The 19,497-nt window shown below is 46.1% G+C and overlaps 2 protein-coding genes across 3 annotated transcripts in view; one reads left to right on the top strand and one right to left on the bottom strand.

Moving 5' to 3' along the window:
• Window positions 1–311: 311 nt before the first annotated feature.
• ZNF511 (zinc finger protein 511) lies at window positions 312–5,605 on the bottom strand. Of its 2 annotated transcripts, none has more exons than XM_062603130.1 (7): window positions 5,426–5,605; window positions 5,215–5,288; window positions 3,706–3,907; window positions 3,423–3,547; window positions 2,693–2,875; window positions 1,254–1,338; window positions 312–561 (listed from the first exon to the last, which is right to left on the bottom strand). In XM_062603130.1, exons 1-6 carry the CDS (start codon window positions 5,582–5,584, stop codon window positions 1,269–1,271), a joined length of 813 nt encoding a protein of 270 aa, XP_062459114.1. In that variant the 5' UTR covers window positions 5,585–5,605; the 3' UTR covers window positions 312–561; window positions 1,254–1,268. The 2 variants fall into 2 exon arrangements, with proteins under 2 accessions (XP_062459114.1, XP_062459123.1); XM_062603139.1 differs by having other exon boundaries at window positions 1,267–1,338.
• TUBGCP2 (tubulin gamma complex component 2) overlaps window positions 5,594–19,497 on the top strand; it is a 33,526-nt gene continuing 19,622 nt past the window's right edge. The window contains exons 1-10 of the mRNA XM_062603071.1: window positions 5,594–5,672; window positions 7,957–8,120; window positions 10,052–10,180; window positions 10,495–10,671; window positions 13,077–13,236; window positions 14,251–14,458; window positions 15,534–15,733; window positions 16,658–16,847; window positions 17,773–17,918; window positions 18,552–18,732. Of these exons, the coding sequence (XP_062459055.1) occupies window positions 7,971–8,120; window positions 10,052–10,180; window positions 10,495–10,671; window positions 13,077–13,236; window positions 14,251–14,458; window positions 15,534–15,733; window positions 16,658–16,847; window positions 17,773–17,918; window positions 18,552–18,732 (1,541 nt within the window). The 5' untranslated portion in view covers window positions 5,594–5,672; window positions 7,957–7,970. The remainder of the gene's footprint in view (window positions 5,673–7,956; window positions 8,121–10,051; window positions 10,181–10,494; window positions 10,672–13,076; window positions 13,237–14,250; window positions 14,459–15,533; window positions 15,734–16,657; window positions 16,848–17,772; window positions 17,919–18,551; window positions 18,733–19,497) is intronic.

Here is a 19,497-nt window from a genome sequence, read left to right as displayed (position 1 = left end):
AAATAACCTCCATCTCAACCTGATTGTGGGGGTATCTGGAGCAAAGGGAGGTTCATTCTTCACATCTGACTCTGCCTGTGCTTCAAGACAGTATTTAAATTCTCTACAAAGTTATTTTGTAAAAACTCCTTTTATTTATTCACCTCGCTGGAAGCCACTTCCATTTCAATTCCCTGTGGAAATGAGCTGCAGGGCACCAGAACGCTTCTCCTGGCCCAAGCAAACCTTTCATATGGGTTCCAGAGCAAGTGTTAGGGAGCAGAGCAGCCTTCAGTGAGATGCAGGTCAGAATTAAGGACCAATGTCCTCCCCCCCCCTTTTCTTTTTTGTCAGTGGCTCCAGCTCCTGTACAGTCATCAGGTTTTGTCTTGGAATTCCCTGAATCCATTTTTCCCCCAAAAGGAAAGAATCAAGAAGATAACCCCGTGTAGGGTCAGCTGCAGCAACCTATTTCCTCTCACCTCCACACCACTGCAGGCCCACCAGCACCGTCTGCTGCAGTCTGAGACTCTCTGTGTGAGCTCAACCTGCCCCATGTCTCAAGGGCTGTGCTTGCTGGAGCTTTAAAAGGGAAAAGAGAAGAAAATGAAAGAACAAAATTAAAACGATGAATTGTTGTAATCTCCTTTGCTCTTCCTCTGGGTTTTATTTTGCTATGCCCCTGTGCAAGCACGGCTGGCAGGGAAGTGTGACAACCTGCCCAAGGCCATGGGAGGGAGCTGGGGGGGATGTCCTGCAGGAAGAGGGAAACTGTGTGTTTTGCTCCGTGTTACCCCTGCTGCATTTCTGATAGTGATTCCTATGGGATAGTGAAGCCTATGGGATCCCTGCAGCCACCTGGAGTTTCAGACCAGCATTTGCGTTTCTGCAAGCTCAGGCAGTATGTGCCTATCTATCTACAGAGCCACTGCTGCCCAGAGCAGTCCTGGCACTGATGAGAGACAAAACCTCACAACACAGAGGCAGAAGAATTTAGTTGGATTTCAGAGGGGACCAGAAAAGAGAGTGCTGTGCCTCAGGAAGCGTCAGCTCTGAAATGCTGCCAAAGGGAGCTGCTATGGAGACAAAAAAGGGACTGGAGCAAAGCTCCTCTCAATGTGTATCCCACACTGCTGCTGCACAACCCCTGTTTTCACCCTTCTGCCTCCCCACTAGGGAGTGGGACCCTTGCACACTCTGCAAATGTCCCCACTTGGTCATGATGCCAATGTCTGCAGGCAGAAGCAGCCAGCGCCTGCTTGTCTTGTACAAACCTGCTGTATTGACCTTCAGACTTTTTTCCTTGGTCCTTTAAATCCTCGGGTAGCACCTTGTCCAAAGCAAATTGTGGATGGGATCCTGGAAAGGGAGGCATGCTGTAATACACATCAACACCCCATCTCTCACAGCATCACTAGGATGCTTTATGCCTTTTGTAGCAGTTCAAGCTGTCAGGACTGGGAAGAGGAAGGTACTGGAGAAGCAGGACACCTAAGCGTAATTCAAAGTGTAATTCAAATGCCGAAGTGTAATGCAAAAAATGGGTGAAATACTGGTCTGCTTTCCCATTTATTTCTCACATTTATGTTCTCCCCTCTCTTAACAACAGGGTGTAAGGTGTTAAAAAATGCAATATGCCACTGGGCAGCATCAGTGGGGTTTTGTGGAAGCACATGACTGTGAAAAGCAGGAGAAGAAACAGCAGTAAAAGCATGGCCTTTCAGCAGCCAACTCTCCTTTTGACCTGCAGCATCACATCAAATTCAAGGGATGGTTTCTTTAGGGTTTATAAGCTGTTATGCTGGACAAGACAGTGAAGCTTAAAATGTCACCATGGTGGCTGCTTAGCACAGGAGTTTGTCAGGCAAACCATGACATAGAAAAGACCCTACTTGCAGTAGTGTGTGGTGAGCACTTTCAGACTCCATGACTCAGCAGAAAGCTCTGAAGCAGTAAAGCTCACCTCACTTTACACAAGCAGAACTGACAACAGGGAAAGGAAGAGGGAGCCACTGACAGAAACAGGTTTCCCTGCATGGCACTCCAGCACAGTCATGGCACACCCCAGCAGGGGTATGGAACTGGATGATCTTAAGGTCCTTTCCAACCCATACCATTCTATGATTCTATGAATTCAGAAGTCAAGCCAGCATTAAGAAATTCAGTTTCAACCTTTTGCTAAGATTTTGTGTTTAACACAAAACCAAAACCAAAAAGCAAACCATCAAACCCAGCAATCTGCTCTGGCTTTGCAAAACCTAAGACTCAGAGTAGGATGTTCACTTGTTCTGTGAGTGCCTTGTCCTGCACCTGCATGGGAGCACAGACAGCTGCAGTGAAACGCACCAGCTCAGCCCCGAGTCAGCCAGAATGGAAAAGTGTTAGAAATCACAAGACTCGTTGGAGTATTTTAGGACAGGGTTCTTGCCTTCACACCCACAGCATTCTGCTCTAGCCTGGGAAGAGATCACGGGTTGGCAGATTAACAGGACCCTACTGACACAGCTTTCACAGGGTACTCACACTTTGGCCTTCCTTACACCTTACTCTTTTAAAAATGGCTTTTAAAGCATACATGGAAATCTTACATCTTTTATCCTCAACACAGAAATACCCTGACCTGTGCTGTGCTAAGCACTGCAAAACGCTATTAAGATGACTATGGTCTCAGTCCCAGAGGTTTTTTTTGCCTGTGGAGGCCGACAGTACAGACCTGGATTTATAGAGACGTTTCTCTGGCACTGAGGAGAAAGAACTGGCTGCAGGCTCAGGGATCTCCATGGTCTCACTGGGCGCTACTTCCATGGGATCCACTTGGAATTGCTCTGTCTCCACAATCATATCCATCGGCACACTGGCATCCTGCTTTGCGGGATTGCTCATGTGCTTGGGGCCACTGCGAAGAGAAAATATTATACATTTCCTCACTAGTTGTCATTTATTTCTTTGGGGCTTACAGGGTATTTAATGATGAAACAGGTCAAGACCAATCTGGGTGCACAAACCACCTGGAACAGCCAAAAAGGTGTTGGGGGTCTGTGTAATAGGTTTGTGTGAGTTTCTACTAAGTATTCAGGGTGGCTGCATTATAGCACACAGCTTTGTGTCCAAGTTCTTTTCTTCGGTCCATAAAGTGTAACTCACTCAATAGGCTTGAGATTTCCTACAAGAAACATGCACAAAGTGACAGAGAGATGCTGGGATATGCATTTACACTTGAAATGGCACAAAGGGAGTAGAGCCTGGAGCCACCCATGGAGGGAAAGAAGACACTTTTCAACATTAACATGAAGTAAAACATTGCCACATGAAAGTTTACCTGTTTCATTTCTGAACCTCTGAGAACATAAACTTGCTTCCTCTGCAAAGGGAGTGCCACAGCAGAGCAGCACATCACCTCTAACACGTGAAAACTAGTTATGCTACTGCCGTTCTGCAGTTACCTTTTCACTTTCTTTGGTCTATCAAACCGAAAGTCAGCAGGATAAAGATGAACAGTGATCAAGTGATCCTTTCTGTCCTTGCTGCTCTTGAACTTCTCTGCACAGCCTTCTACCAAGCACTTGTACTGAAAGGCAGGGGAACAGGGGAAAAGTAAAAATAAGTGGAAAAGGTCAGAAGTGTCAGCTGGGAACAAGGGTATCCTTCCCAAATGGTCATTCTTTAAGGGGGCCAGCCTGTAACGTGTACACCAACCCAGGTGAAAGGCTATGCACAGCGACTCACCATATTTTGCTTCTCAGCCATTATCTGGAAGAGTGAGTCGTGCCACTCCAAGATGTGGATATCCAGGAGATGCCAAGATGGAAAGGAGCGCTTGCAGAAGGAGCACACGTTCCTGTGCAGCGTGTTGTAGTGGTGCTCGTAGCCTTCCAGTGTGTCAAAGACCTGGCAGCACCCAGGGATGTGGCAACTGAATTCTGATACTCTGCGGGGAAATCACAGCATCTGTACCTTAAATTAGAGCCTTAATTTAAGCTGCATATATCCCTTCAGTGACTGTATTTGTTTGTGGCATTTTTTGTGAATAATACTTAAATTAAACACAACGTGTAATGGAATGAAGATTATAATGGTACTTAGAAACTCTTTATTTGCTGTTATGGCTTAAGCATCATATATATTGTCATCCTGTGAAGTGGTGCGTCAATTAAGAATAAACCACAAGCAGGAATGTCAGAAACAAGCTGTTGGACTTGAAAGCGGATGAGAACTTTGTGCCAAGGCTGTAGGATAACCTCACACAAACCTCAACTGCCTCAATTTTATGTACAAGAGCAGGTTTTACAGCAAGATGACTAACCCCAGGCTCAGCCTTCCTGACTGGGGCTGTCAGTACCACATGGCTCTCCCACTGTTTTTTACTTGGTGAATAATAACCTGCCACTTGAATCCTCTTGTTTAGCTAGGATCCCAATTTTCAGACATTACAGATGCCTTTCTGGTTATGGGAACTCTCAGTGAAATGCCATGGCATCCAACAAACATCTAGACATCCAACAGAGGCAGTATCTAGATGGACTGCAGCATAAAATCCCAGGTGGGTTTGGGCTGGAAAGGAACTTAAAGCTCATCCAGTTCCAATCCTCTGTCATGGGCAGGGACACCTCACACCAGACCATGTCACCCAAGTCTCTGACCAACCTGAACACTGCCAGGGATGGGGCAGCCACAGATTCTCTGGGCACCCTGTGCCAGTGTCTCAGCACCCTCACAGGGAAGACCTTCTGCCTAAGAGCTCATCTCAGTCTACCCTCTGGCAGGTTAAAGCCTTTCCCCTAGTCCTGTCCCTGAAGGCCCTTGTCCAAAGCCCCTCTCCAGTGCCTAAAGGGGCTACAATTCCCGTAGCCCCTTTAGGCACTGGGAGCTGCTCTAAAGTCTCCACACAGCTTCTCTTCCCCAGAATGAACAGCCCCCAAAAGGTCAAAGGAAGCTGTGGCTGCCCCATCACTGGCAGTGTTCAAGACCAGGCTGGACACAGGGACTTGGAGCACCCTGCTCTAGTGGAAGGTGTCCCTGCCCGTGGTAGGGGTTGGAACTGGATGAGCTTTAAGGTCCCCTCCAAACCAAATCAGTCTGGGACCTATGACTGTGTCCCCAAAGACCCAGTGTGTGCACTGGTACCCGTATAAGCCTGGCACCGGCACAACGCGAGCGGCTGAGGTCCACACCAACAGTGCTGCTCCCCAACGGGAGGCACAGACCAAGCAGCAGAGCTGCCGCCATCCCACTCACTTGGGCTTCTCCGCCACCTCGCCGAGGCTGGTGAGGACCCCCTGGAGGTAGAGGTGCCTGTGAACGTCCCCATCCTGGGAGAGGAAAAGAGAGGAGAGAAGAGGCGATGGACAGGCCCGCAGAGCCAGGCCTTCTCCACAGACAAGCGGGGCTCTGCGGGAGCGCGGCCGCTGCCTTCCGCACCGACAGGGCCCGGGGGGCAGCCGCTCACCTCGAAGAGCGGGTGGTGGGAGCCGAGCTGGAGCCGGCGGGGAGCGAACGTGAAGGGCGGCAGCGGCAGGACGGGAGCAGGGGACGGCTGCGGCGGGGCTGGCAACGGCAGCGACGCCTCCCGCAGGCGGCGGAGCAGCCCGGGCGGCAGCGACAACATCGCAGCCTCGGGCCGGGCGGAAGAGGCGCTGTGCGCAGGCGCGGGGTGCGCTTCCGGCCAGCGGTGGCGGGAGCTTCCCCTCGGGCAGGTAGGGCAGGTGCTGGGGTTTGTGTCGCGGTGGTGGTCGTGGTGGTTCCGGTTCCGGACCTGGTTCCGGACCCGGTCCTGGTCCCGGTCCCGCCTGGAGCCACCGCGGGGCCGGGGAAGCCGTGCCCGCCGCCCCGGGTAAACTGGGGCGGGATGGTCGGGAAGCAGCGGGTCCCACCGCAGCACCCGACTGGGTTCTGCGACCTGGCTCTGCCGCCGGCAGGGCCGGTGTCTCGGCTACAGCAGATCACTGGGGGCTGTGTCCGAGCATCCTCCCGGGGATGGGGAGCCCGCGTCGCTCCTGGATATGGGCTGTTTCCTTGGGCCCGGGCGGGGTTTCCTGTGCCTCGGGCTCCCGTCCCGAGCAGAGTGCGGTGTCGGCGTCTCCGGGAGCCCTTAGGACAAGAGGAGGTACCGTTGGGGCCCGCTGAGCAAGGCCTGCGCCCCTGGCCTCGCCTCGGTTGTTACAGGGCAACCCGAGGGGGAACTGGATGTTGTTACTGGTGCCGATGCTCCCTGCTGGGGCTGGTGACGTTTGATGTGTGCTTTGACGGGCAGGGTGATGGGAGGGATGGCTTTGGTCAAGATCATGCATCCCACAGCAGGATGCAGAAAGGGACTCTTCATCAGGGACTGTAGTGATAGGACAGGGGGTGATGGGTTCAGACTGAAACAGGGGAAGTTCAGGCTGGGGATAAGGAAGAAGCTCTTCCCTGTGAGGCTGGTGAGGCCCTGGCACAGGGTGCCCAGAGAAGTGGTAAATGCCCCATCCCTGTCAGTGTTCAAGGCCAGGCTGGGCAGCGCTTTGGGTGACATAGTCTAGTGGAAGGTGACCCTACCTGTGGCAGGGGATCGGAACAGGATGAGCTTTAAGGTCCTTTTCAGCCCAAACTGATCTATGGTTCTATGAGGGGTTCATGGGCTGGGGGTTTGGGCTGGGATTATGGTGACCACTCATGGGCACCTTGACAGGCTGAAGAAGTGAGCTCACAGAAACTGTAAGGAATTGGAAATAATGCAAAAGCTGAGTATTTGGGAACACTATCATAGATCCCAGACTAGTTTGTGTTGGAAGGGAGCTTAAAGCTCATCCAGTTCCAACCTCCTGCCATGGGCAGGGACACCTTCCACTAGAGCAGGGTGCTCCAAGCCCCATCCAGCCTGGTATTGAAGGAAGTGACCTGAAGGAAGAAGAAAGTGACCTGAAGGTCCTGGAGACTGGTTCTCACTGCTGCTAGCAAGGACATAGCCAGTACATAAAGGAAAAGGAACACCTTGTTTGTGGCACCACATCCTAAATGCTCCAGTCTGGGCCCTTGTGAGAGACTTATGAAGTGGAGCAAGGCCAGGGAGGCCCTGGCCAGGCAGGGTGGAGGCATAGGAGGAAAGGCTGCAGGAGCAGCCAGAGACAGGGAGGCGAAGGGGGATCCAATGGCATCTCCTGCTGCCCAAAGGGATCCTGGAGATGCTAGGGCCAGAGGGGCACAGGCAAGAGCCCCAGAGGCCCTGGCCAAGCTGCAGCAGAGGAAACACCAGTTGGATATTAGGAAAAGGTGTTTCCATGTGAGGATAAGGGCCCCAAGTGGTGTGGGAATCTGGATCTTTAGAGACATTTAAGCTTGGACTGGAGAAAGCCCTTCACAGCATGTAATTTGATGCAGTTTTGTTTGGAGACTTGCACTGGGCCTTGCAGAGATCTTTTCCAGCCTAAAAGATTCAATGATTCTGGCAAATGTTTTTCCATGTGCTTGGTATTCTGCATCTGTACAGGTGTTACATTAGACTCTGTACTTGCACGGTGCCTCAGACAGACTCTTAGTTCTGCAGCCAGTATTTCAATAAATATGCAGAATTTGGTGCTTGTCTCTTGACAAAATGTGCAAGAATATAAATATGGAGACCCCTAAACATGGAAAAACTGCATTTGAATGACTTCAGAAGTAGCAGCATGGGCAGGCTGCTGGACCCAGCAGTTCCAGCTGTGTCTGCGGTCTGTCAGTACAGAAACCAGCACTTCTTTATGATGATTCAGTGACTTCTCCACCAGATTGAAAAATCCTCTGCTGGCTCACCTCTGTTATCACTGGGGTTTGTACCAGTATAGTTAAATCAGGCATGATAACAGGCACCTCTCTTTTGTCTGCACAAATTGCAAACAAAATGTATTTCTTTGTGCCAGTCAGACCTTGTAGCAGGCTCATAATGTAGCCAGGAAACATTCAGGGTATATTTTCATTTGCAGCAGCAAAATAATTTGGCACCTTTGTGTCCCATGTTGCTCGTAGCCTCAAGTGGGAGTATGAGCGAGTTCCGCATTCACCATGATGTCAATGAGTTGCTCAGCCTGCTGCATGTTCATGGAGGGGAAGGAGCTGAAGTCTACATTGACCTTCTGCAGAAGAATCGAACACCATATGTTACCACGGCTGTCTCTGCACACAGTGTGAAGGTAAGTGTTGGTGCACAGCCAACATGCATTTCAGACCTTACCAGTGGGGCAGTGGGACCCCTGAGACAGCATGTTTTCTTTGCAGTCCTTGATAGAGGTTCCATCAGCTCTGAAAGCACGTTCCTCCCTAAAGAGAACTTCAAGATTAAGATTCCTCAGTGTGATTTCAGTCCAGCTGAGAGAGCTGGGCTGGTTCAGCCTGGAGAAGAGAAGGCTCCTTAAGGGGAGACCTTAGAGCAGCCCCAGTGCCTAAAGGGGCTGCAGGAAACCTGGAGAAGGGCTTTGGACAAGGGCCTGTAGGGACAGGACAAGGGGAATGGCTTTAACCTGCCAGAACAGAGGCGATTGGGATGAGCTCTTAGGCAGAAGGTCTTCCCTGTGAGGGTGCTGAGATGCTGGCACAGGGTGCCCAGAGGAGCTGTGGCTGCCCCATCCCTGGCAGTCTTCAAGGCCAGGATGGACACAGGGGCTTGGAGTAACCTGCTCTAGTGGAAGGTGTCCCTGCCTGTGAGCATTAAGGTCCCTTCCAACCCAAACCAGTCTGTGATTTTATGGTGATTCTATGATTTCTCTTGGCCTGTGGTATGAGCTACCTTTTCCTTACTCTGCTTTCCTCTGAGGTAACTTGACCTCTGTGTTTGTGGAGCTGGACACATGTTGGGGGTGGGTAATGGCCATGCCAAGTTATTTGTAGAATAATGGTGAAATCATGTTGGCAAGGGTATAAAAAAAGGAATCTGATCTGGAGTCTCAATTTGGGGTATAAAGTAGAAAGATTAGATCAGGAAAAAGGTAAAATCCTTGCGTATTGGAGGGATGGGTGGGAGAACATAGGGAGTGTTAGAACTGAGATGGGGCCGGAAGTTTAAAGAAATAGCTTATTTTGTGCCTATGATGGCTGTTTCAAATTTTAGAGGGGTTGTCCTTTGGAGGAATCAAATGAATGAGAAAGAGTAACTGTATGACGTGTGCTGATATGGACAATACCTGACTTCTGAATATCTCCAAGTATTAGGGATTGAAACCTGATATTCTCATGACCAGGTATACTTCTGTGGCTGTAATATTGCTTTTCACTGTTGTTTTTAAAAGCAATCCATCAGTCAAGCTCCGAGTTGCTAATTTTGTCTGGAAATTCAGCTCTTTGTAGCCTGAACTGCCTGTTTTCTCTAATTCCAGTCTCGTGCATCATTTACACTGACAGTTCATAGACTTGTCAAAAGATTGAAGTAGGAGACACAGACGGAGACCTGCAGTCTAACCCATTATTCCCAGCAGGGCCAGCATTACAGCTACAGCAGACTGCTTAGCTGCATTTTGAAGATCTCTAGGAGACTCCTCCATCTCTGGCCATGTCCCAGCATCACCACTCTCTCCAGAAAGGACTCTTTCCCTAGGTCAGCTGTGATTTTCTGTGTCACAGCTTGTGGCAGTGCCTGTGATGCTTTTGCTATGCCCCTTAGAGCAGGGTCTGTAACCCTTTCGGGCAACAGGCAGTACACCCCACTATCTCTATGGCTCTGCACTGGGCTCAGTCTGGTTGATATCTCTCTTGCTAGGGGGGGCCTCCAAAGTGGATCCAGTGGCTTCATCAATTCCAAATTCCTTAAACCTGCTGATACAAAATTATATTGCTTCAGACTGAGCATGTGCAAAGCGAGCCCTGCTGCAGTTCTTGTGCTTACCTTCATTGTTTCTCTTCTGCAGTCCCTTCTCTATCACCTGAAGTCCCAGGACTCCCACTCTCCTCCAGCATAACTATTAGCAGGAAACCAGTGCTGCAGCATTCAGTCGAAAATCCATTCCCTGGAGTACTTTGGTGGCAACCCCAGGCTGCACCTCATTGTCTTCCTCCTTACACAATGTTTCTGTCTTGAATGCTGAGCTAATCATGTACATTAAACATTTATTACTTATGTGGTGTTTTACAGGTAAAAATAGCAGAGTTCTCTCGAACTCCTGAGGATTTTTTGAAGAAGTACGATGAGCTGAAATCTAAAAATACAAGACATCTCGATTCTTTAGTTTATCTACTGTCAAAACTCACAGAAGACAAAGAGGTTTGTTTCTCCTTTAGAGCTGGATGTATTATAAGTATCCAACAGTATTAACAGTGCAATGGTTTTAAGTACCACATGCTTTCTGATGATAATGGTCAGCATAGAAATCAATAGATAACCAGTTCTAGGTCTACTGAATTGTTAAAGCACTACTGACAGTTGCACTATTCTTGATATAAGCCACTGAGACATGGAAAACTGGGACAGAAAGAGCTGTAGTCTGATTTAGCACAGCCATCTTATGGTCATATGTTTTTTGCTTTAGTGTGCTGACCAGCATTCACCAGATCTTTTCTTTCTTCATGTATGTGCAGACACTCCAGTATTTGCAACAAAATGCTAAAGAAAGGGCAGAACTTGCAGCAAATGCAGCAACCAGTGGCAGCACAAATTTTTCCATCCCCTCATCTACTTCCAAGATATCTCTGCAGGAGCTTGAGGAGCTACGCAAGCAGCTGGGCAGTGTCACAGCCAACTCCAGTGTACAGCAGGTACTCTCTCTTCCCAAGCCTTGAGCACAAAATCTTTCCCTTCTGCTCTTACTTATAGCTGTGCTCTTCACTTTTGTCATCTGGTGGAATTATAAATATTGCTATCTGTGCATATAACCTAAATTATCTCTCAAAATTTATTATCCAGCTTATATTAAATCCTTGAGCTGTTCTTAATAAAAGTGGCTTTATTCTATATGTCAGTTAAGTTGAGGCCACGAGAGTTGTAACTGCTGGCAGTTAATGTAATTTCATTTTCCCATTTCAGACAACCACTTTAAGCTGTATTGATGTTTCATTTTTTGCCTGTGGCAGTGCTTGATCAGGAGCACTGTGAGGTGAGGCACTGGCACAGGATGCCCAGAGAAGCTGTGGCTGCCCCATCCCTGGCAGTGTTCAAGGCCAGGTTGCATGGGGCTTGGAGCAACCTGCTCTAGTGGAAGGTGTCCCTGCCTGTGGCAGGGGATTAGGACTAGATGAGCTTTAAGGTCCTTTCCAACCCAAACTATTCTCTTAGTCTGTGTTCTGATTTCATTTTGGCAATTAGAGATAGGAATTACTTCATGTCTCTGAATTTCCAAGGCGTAACTTTCATATAGTCCATCTCACTGAAATATCTCTATGCTATAGTATTGTCTTCTGTTCACCTGTGCTGTTGATACCTTATGTGTCTCTGATAGGTTGTATGATCTCCCATACTTACCTCCATGCCTCAGAAGCTTTTGGACTTGGATACTTTCTTAGTTGCCCTCTCATAAGTGTGTATAGTTCATGGAGGTGGTGAGGCCCATGGTTTATTGGAGCTTTTATTCCAACTCATCCCTGCTATTTGGAAGGATGTAATGGTGGCTGCCCTTCTCCAAAGCAAAAGCTTGTTCATACAACCATGTTGTATAGAGCCAGTGCTAGAGAGAGATCTTCCATTCCAGGTCTTCTTTAATGATCTGGAGCTCAAGTTGATACAGAAAATGCACATCATATTTAAATCTTCTAGCCAGTGTCTGTGTGTCCAGTTTGTGACAAACAAGTAAACTACTATATACTACTTCAATAGAGGGGTATTTTCTCACTGTATAGGTTTAACATTTGTAAAGGAGTTCACGTTGTTTACCCATTTGAAAGGCTCAATCCTACTCTGAGATCTGCTGTTTTATGTGAAGTTTAGTCATCTTTTGAGCAGCTGGCATCTTACTTGATGCTTCATCCTTTTCTCCTATGAAAGTCCTGTTTCTGTTAGGGGAGCAGAGGAAATTCAGATCCTTCTAGCAGACCTCACATACATGGTATAAGTAGGAAGGTAGTGTTGCTTTGGGTTGCCTCTCTGACCTGGGGACATTGTCCTGGTGTTATGCCAGCAGTGATGCTGCAGCAAATATGCTCAAAACCAGAGCTGCTTGGAGGAGTGGTCCCACAGCTTGTTTGAATGCTTGTGATTGATGCTTGTTTGAAGGATTTCAAGACTGGGCAACTCTGAGAATATGAAAGATGGCCAGGGCCAGCCACAGTGTGCATCAGCTACCTCTCGCATATAAGAATGCCATTCTCTAAGATGCAAAGCTCACACATATGTTTGCTTCCTGCCAAGTTCCTCTTTCTCTCTCTTCTGAGACCTGTGTGAGGGAAGTAAAATGACGCTGTGCATATCCCATGTCACATAGACGTTTGTGGAGTTTAAGAAATAGCCATTCATAAGCATGTTGTCTGTGTTTGTACACCTGAGGCTCTAAATATTCATGTAGGCTGTGCATCTCAGAAGCCTCTCCAGCTGATAATGAGTCTTACATTCCATTTACTTTAGTGTCAGAGACCCAGAGCCAGGGATGGAATGTCTTTCAGTCTTTAGGAGCTCACTTCCTGCACTGACTCCTATTCAGAGTAAAAAAACTCCATCATTCTCTGACTATCTGTGGGTGGATTATCTGTATTGCATTTGGCACCTAGCTACTCAGTAGCCACTGTGCAGAAATGGAGTTTGGAGGTGTTCATTAGCCTGTCTGCAAGTGGTCCTTGAATCTGGTGTTACTGCTTCTGGAAGGAGCTTGCTGCCATTTGTGTGGTGCACTTTGTAAACTAGTAAGATGCCTGGTGGTTGTGCATGTTCCCACTCTGTTCTCCTATGTGTGTGCCCTAGCACCCAGGCTGGTGGGGAAGGGTGCTGAAAGGCATTATTTGGTGAACCCTCCAACAATAAAAAGGCCAGGCCAACTGTTTAGAAAAACCACAGACTCCAATACACTAGGTGGTACTGGGAGACCACATCCTACAGTGTGCTAGTGAAGCATCAGCTATTCTACATTCTGTTCTCAAGTTACCAGTTTACAGTCAATTTCTGCTTGAAATTCAAGATCTTTTTGATTTCTGAAGATCTTTTTCCCCTTCTTTCTTTCTCTCTCTTTTTCCAACAGCCTCTTGAGCTTACACGAAAAATCCTTCGAGATAAGCAGAACAAGAAGAATTCTGGTCAGCCCATTCCAGTGTTTCCATCCTGGGTGTATGAGAGACCTGCACTTATTGGTGACTTCTTAATTGGCACCAGTTTAAGCACTGACACAACAGTACCTATAGGTATGTGATACACAGCAAAAATGGCATTAACTTTTAGTGTTTTGTGCTTGTTCAGAAGTGCCATTCAGACTTTGTCACGCTTGGGATGAAAGCAGAACTGCTTCTTGCACTCTGCAGATGAAGAGCAGGTTTCAAACAAATCCCAAACTTAATTTGTTCACAGTGTTTCTCCTGTTCTGAATTCCAGCCCCACTGTTGATCCATGGGATCTAGTCTATTTGGAGTTTCACAGTCCTTTTTCTCTCTTGAATTTATGAGCCTTCATGACCTCATACTGTAGGAGTATCACACCTGCATTCTCAGCTGAAAGATGTGTACTAATATCTGACAAGGGGAGCATTCATCAATCCATCCAGGTCAATATCCTCTCCACTAAGACTATAACAACCTCTCCAGTTTGCTGTCTCCTCACAGAGTAGCAGGGGACTAATCTCCCCCTGTTGTATTCTAGCTTTAAGGCTGAGCTGTGTATCATTTCTTACTCACTTAATTGTATTTTGGGCTGAGTCCTTTATGCTTCCTGCAGGGTTGACTTAACCATTCAATTTGCAGCTTTTGTACATTTCTTTGTGTCTGTATTTGAACTGTTTTCTTGATATTTGAGTATTTCAGTGGAGGTAAGGTAGGGGGAGTTGTTGACAAGATCAGAGTTCCTTGAGTCCACTATAGCTGAGCCCTTCTGGGTGGAAGCATCAGCAACACAGGCTTTGGGTGATGTTCTCTTGGCCACAGATGTCGGATGTATAGCCCTGTCTACTTGATGTGTTTTGGGTATAAATGAGTAAAAGATTCTGTTTTCCTGGAAAGAAAAGTGGATGATTTTGGAGTTGAGCCTCACTCAGTCATTTCTATGTAGATTTAGCTTTTCATGATCTTCCTTTGTTCTGTTTGAATGGTAGTATGTTTTCCTTTCAAGCTTCAGGTACTACACCAAAATGATGTGAATGGTCAATGAGGCAGTATTATGACATGTTCTGATTTTGTTCCTTTTTTTTGTCTTGTATTTGAAAACAGGTACTTTGCCATTAGCTTCCCAAGAATCCATGATTGTGGAGGACTTGCTGTACGTTCTGATTGGTGTGGATGGAAGATACATCACGGCACAGCCTCTCGTAGGCAGGCAGAACCGAGCATTTTCAGTCGATCCAAACTTGGACTTGTCCATCAAAGAGCTGGTGACCAGGATTCTTCCTGTAGCAGCAAGTTACTCTGCTGTCACCAGGTACCTAGCTGACTTTTGTCAAAGGCAGATACTCTCCTTTGAGCGTCAGGTTATAGAATAGAGAATCTCTCTTTGTGCAGATGTTAACTTCCAAGCTTCATTTAAACCTACAGGGATATAAAGTAAGAATTCAAGTTGCTTTGAATTGGTTTTAGCTACATTTCTTTTTGCTGGGTTTCTCCTCTCTGCTGCCAGTTCAGTCTTTCTTTCACCTCAGCTTTGCTTTGTCTAAACTTGATCTTGATAAATACAGGCAGAGTGCAAATAGGATATGTCTGCTTATTCTGGCTCATCCCTTCCCATTCTGCTATGAATTTACCATGTTTCCTGCTTTTTTTGCTTTCCTCTGGACATCCAGGACAGAGGCCACCTTTGTATGTGTGGTTCTGAGTAAGAGAATCTACTGCTACCTAGCTTCTTGTAGCTACCTTAATTGTTAAAAGGTCTTAGGATAAGGTGCACCTCACCAGCAGCAGATATTTGTTTTGTAGATATCTACATTTGATTCAAAGTCCCTAAAAGATCAGCAAAGAGAGAGAAGCATTTTTAGAATGTGATTCATCCAATCTCTTTTACACGTCTCCTTCCAGATGACTGTTCAGAAGTATCTGTCTCTCTCCACCAACATGTATAGACCCATCTAAATCTGGTCCGATGAATCCCTGCAGTGGCATGTGGTGTTAGAAGCTAGCAGCAGTGCTTTCCCCACGTGTCTGGGTGCACATAGCTTCCTTTTGAGATCTTTTCCTGTCCTCTAATCTGCTGCTTACGCAAAGAAAGTCTCCTTGAAAACCCTGGCTCACACTTTCTACACAGTACTTTTCCAAACAGTTCTAGTTCTACAGGGTGAAAGGAAACGTCTTCCTACAGCTTTCTGTACTAGGAAATGTGGTGATGGGAAGTAAGGAAGGGGGGGGGACGCAAAGCAAACGTGGAACCTGAAACTCCAGCTGAAGACCGGTGCACTTTCCAACACACAGTCTACTTGTGTGCTTGTACACTGTCCTGAAGAGAAAACTTCTGAAAATGGTAGAAGGTGTTTTGACTAAAAGGGTTTCCATATTGCTTTTTGCAGGTTTATAGAGGAGAAGTCTTCCTTTGAGTACGGACAGGTAAATCATGCTCTGGCTGCTGCTATGCGGACTCTAATCAAGGAATACATGATATTAATTACGCAGCTGGAACACCTTCAGAGACAGGGACTTCTGTCACTGCAGAAACTCTGGTTTTATATCCAGCCCACAATGAGGACCCTGGAGATTCTTGCTTCGCTTGGTAAATTTCAGAAATACAGTCATTACATGTTAATGGGTGCATGACAGTTTCTGAAAGCTGTAGCTATAGAACAGCAATACAGTCAGGGCATGTGTCATTTTAATTTGATGTTATGTTAAAGAAGAAAGTCAAGGGGAATTGTACTTGTCAGAGCATGGCTCTTCCTTGAGAGCGATGGGCTCTGGGGCATCTCCATGCATTTTACCTTCATAGTACATGCCTTTCGGACCAGTTGTTTCCACCACTGCTGTCTCTGCTCAGCTTCTTTCTAAATGCCCCTCCAGCTGTGTGTGGATGTAACCACAAACTGATTCAAACATAAGAAACCCCTGGAAGCTCAGCTACAGCAGGTTCCTCAGGGCCATGTCCAGGCAAGTCTGAACAGTCCTCAGCAATGGAGATCCCCCATTATGGGCCCTTTCCCATGACTTCACCACCCTTTTTGTGAACATTTCTTTCTCTGTCTCCCATTGGAATTGCCCTACCTATATCCTGACGTTCGAGGTATCTGCAGTGTAACAGTTGAGAACAAAGTGCTTTTGAGATCAGAGCAAGTCACTGAAAGTGTGTATTTCTTCCATTACCACCTGGAAGGTGGATCTCTATACATCATGCCCTCAGCGTAGGAGGCTTTTGGACTTTAAGCCACCATGTTACCTTGTGTCTACCTGAGTTCAGTTCTCCTTCCCTGGAGGGTTGGTTTTCATTTGGGGTTTTTTGTTTTAGGACATTTCAGGATGTAAGCTTTTGGTTGTGTGGTGGAATGGCCTTGCATCGTCACAGCAGGGTTCTAGAGCTGACATGGAGGTCTGTGACTTAGGGTGGTCAGCTAATCAGGTGCTAACTTCATTACATTTAGGACCATAGATTGTGCAATTCATCTTTGTCAGCTTTGTGTTGTATATCTGTATTTTTCAATTTTAGCTACTTCTGTGGATAAAGGAGAGTGTATGGGAGGATCTACCCTGAGCTTACTCCATGACAAGACTTTTAATTACACGGGGGACAGCCAGGCCCAGGAGCTGTGCCTGTATTTAACCAAGGCAGCCAGTGTACCTTATTTTGAAATTCTGGAGAAGTGGATCTATCGAGGCATCATCAATGATCCCTACAGGTAAGGGACAGTTAAGGAATGAAAATGAAAAGCAAAAGTTAGGAAATACTGCTCAGGTCTTTGGCTTTTACTTTCTTAGGGCACCCATCCCTCTGCCATGTAAAGTCTGCATAACATAAGGGCCTGGACCTGGCAGCAGTGAGTAGACAAGACAGCACTGCAAGGAAGGGGAGCTGCTGAAGCATGTTTAACTACATTTCCTACTTAGTTCAGTGTGTATACAGTCAGAGACACTCTCACTTGCTTTGTTTTTCCAAATTCAAGGAAATTATATGCAAAAGTCAATAGCACAACAGTTGAAGTATGCAATACACTCAAATTCCACCTTACCATGCTTGTCCCCCTTTAAGTATTCTCCTCTCACATCCTCATCCTCTTCATGACAAGGGGTGAGCCCTCTTCTCATGGGGCACAAGTGTGATAATTTAGTGAATCTATATTCAATGTGGTCTACTAATTTGCTAATCTGGTAGGAGCTGACAACACTACCTGAAGTTTCTTGGCTTTTGTAGTCATTTGAAGCATTTTGCTGTGTTTAATAGATTATGCAGCATTTCTGTTTCCCACATTTTCAGAATCCTAAAAGGGGGCAAAACTCAAAACTAGCTAAAATGAATGCCTTCCTGATTGTGAGAAGATAGGAAAAGGCCAGCTTCCTCACCTCTACACTGACAACCAAATCTTGTTTAGGCTTCATTTGTAAACTCTATAAAATTCTGTTTCTGTCATCACTGACTGCAGATTAGCAGAAACACTGCATAGTGCATCTCCTCTTAGTACAAATACAGACTAATTTCAGTTCTTAACTGGAATGTATTTTCCTGAGACCTTGTTTCTGATAGCTCATATTACCAGTTTACAGGTCAAAAAAAGTAATCCTCACTGTACCACTCCCTGCTTCTAAACATCTGCTTTAACTGTTCAGTGAGTTCATGGTGGAGGAACATGAGCTGCAGAAGGAGAAGATTCAGGAGGACTATAATGACAAGTATTGGGATCAAAGATACACTGTTGTTCAGCAACAGATTCCTTCGTTCTTGCAGAAAATGGCTGACAAAATACTAAGCACAGGTAGGTAAAGATAAGCTTCTGATGTAAGAGGAATCTTGAGACAAGCATTACCATTTTTTGTGTGAGGATACATGTCATCATGTTTTGTCAGTTTATGGGGTTTTCTGTCCAAACTTTTCAGAGGAACAGAAGAACCAGACTGTAAAAGAATCCCAGTGCCTATAAATAAAACACGTGGGAAGGAGTCCAGTAGCAACAGGAGCTTTCCTACTGCTCTGTTTCATGGGTACAGCTAGCTAGAGGGAGCTAGACAACTGGGGTTTGAATATGCTGAGTTTTAAGTTGGGTGTTTAAATGCACCTGATGGCTACCATTGCTCTCTTTCCTAAGTACAAACCCCTCTAAAAGCTACTTCGTAAGTGCAGCACCAGATTTTGAAGGTTTCTGGCTATCTGCAAAGATATTTTGCCACCACTGGAAGAGAAACCCATTTCTAGATATCTCCTTAAATGTGATACTAGGTCCCTAATTTAAAATTCTGTATTATATTTTGAGAGCTGTCTAAATCCTTTCCAGCTTTTGGTAGAATGTAGTGCAAACATCTCATAGCGTATCTTCCTCTTGAAGATAGTGGTTTGAAAGTTGGATGTTCAGTAGGTGTGAATATGGGTCATTCTTTCTTCTTGCTTCTAGGGAAATACTTAAATGTTGTGCGAGAATGTGGCCGTGATGTTACCTGCCCTGTGGCGAAAGAGGTCATCTATACGTTAAAAGAGCGAGCATATGTGGAGCAAATAGAAAAAGCATATAACTATGCTAGCAAAGTTCTTCTGGATTTCCTAATGGAGGAGAAAGAGCTGGTGACTCACCTAAGGTTTGATTCATTTTACTAAATGCATGTTAAATACATTGGTTCTGAGAGTGAACATAAGTTTTTTGAAGTTAGCCTGCCTTTTCTTGGGTTATTATTAATGTGTTGTCTCTATTTCCATTAGAAGGGATGACCTGAAAAAGTAAGATTTGGGGTTTTTCCTGAATTAAAACAGAAAGAGAAGAGTAAAATGATGGAAATTTCAGGTGAGAAGGGTATCTGGGCATCTCTAGTCCAAGTTCCTTCTAAGGCTGTTGCCAAAACTAGATCAATGAAGTTGTGGCTTTGCCTAGCCCAGTCCCAAAACCCACCCTCAGGTATGGATATCCTCTACCTCTCTCATGACTTGTCCAATGGCTTGTCACTCCTACCTGGGAAAGGAGTTTCCTTTATCACCTGGTATATCAAGAAGAGTTTAATGTGAATAAGAAATAGTTGGATATTAAGCATCTCAGCAGATAAGTGCCCTGGTTCTTTCAAACATAAGTAGTTGGAATAGAGTAAGTGTATTAGCCTAAGTTCCAGTACAGGGTTTTTCTAAACACTGTCCTTTTTTAAAGTTCATTTTTATAACCTGTATTTTTACTCTCATAATACATTCAGCTGATAGCAAATGCAGGTGCATTCTAGCATGCAAACTCCAGCTTCCTTGTGTGAAGCAAGCTTTTAGTTTATTACCATCTTCAGAAAACAGTAAACCCAGGAATTCCTGGTTTCACAAAAGGTTGAGAGCTGTCTGAAACCTGCCAGTCATTATTGATTCTTTCT

This window comes from Pezoporus occidentalis, unplaced genomic scaffold, assembly GCF_034315485.1.
Source record: "Pezoporus occidentalis ecotype Australia unplaced genomic scaffold, CSIRO_AGI_Poc_V1 ctg118, whole genome shotgun sequence".
NCBI lineage: Eukaryota > Metazoa > Chordata > Aves > Psittaciformes > Psittacidae > Pezoporus > Pezoporus occidentalis.
The sequence above is the reverse complement of the archived record's forward strand: the minus strand, read 5'-3'. Positions and strand labels throughout refer to the sequence as shown.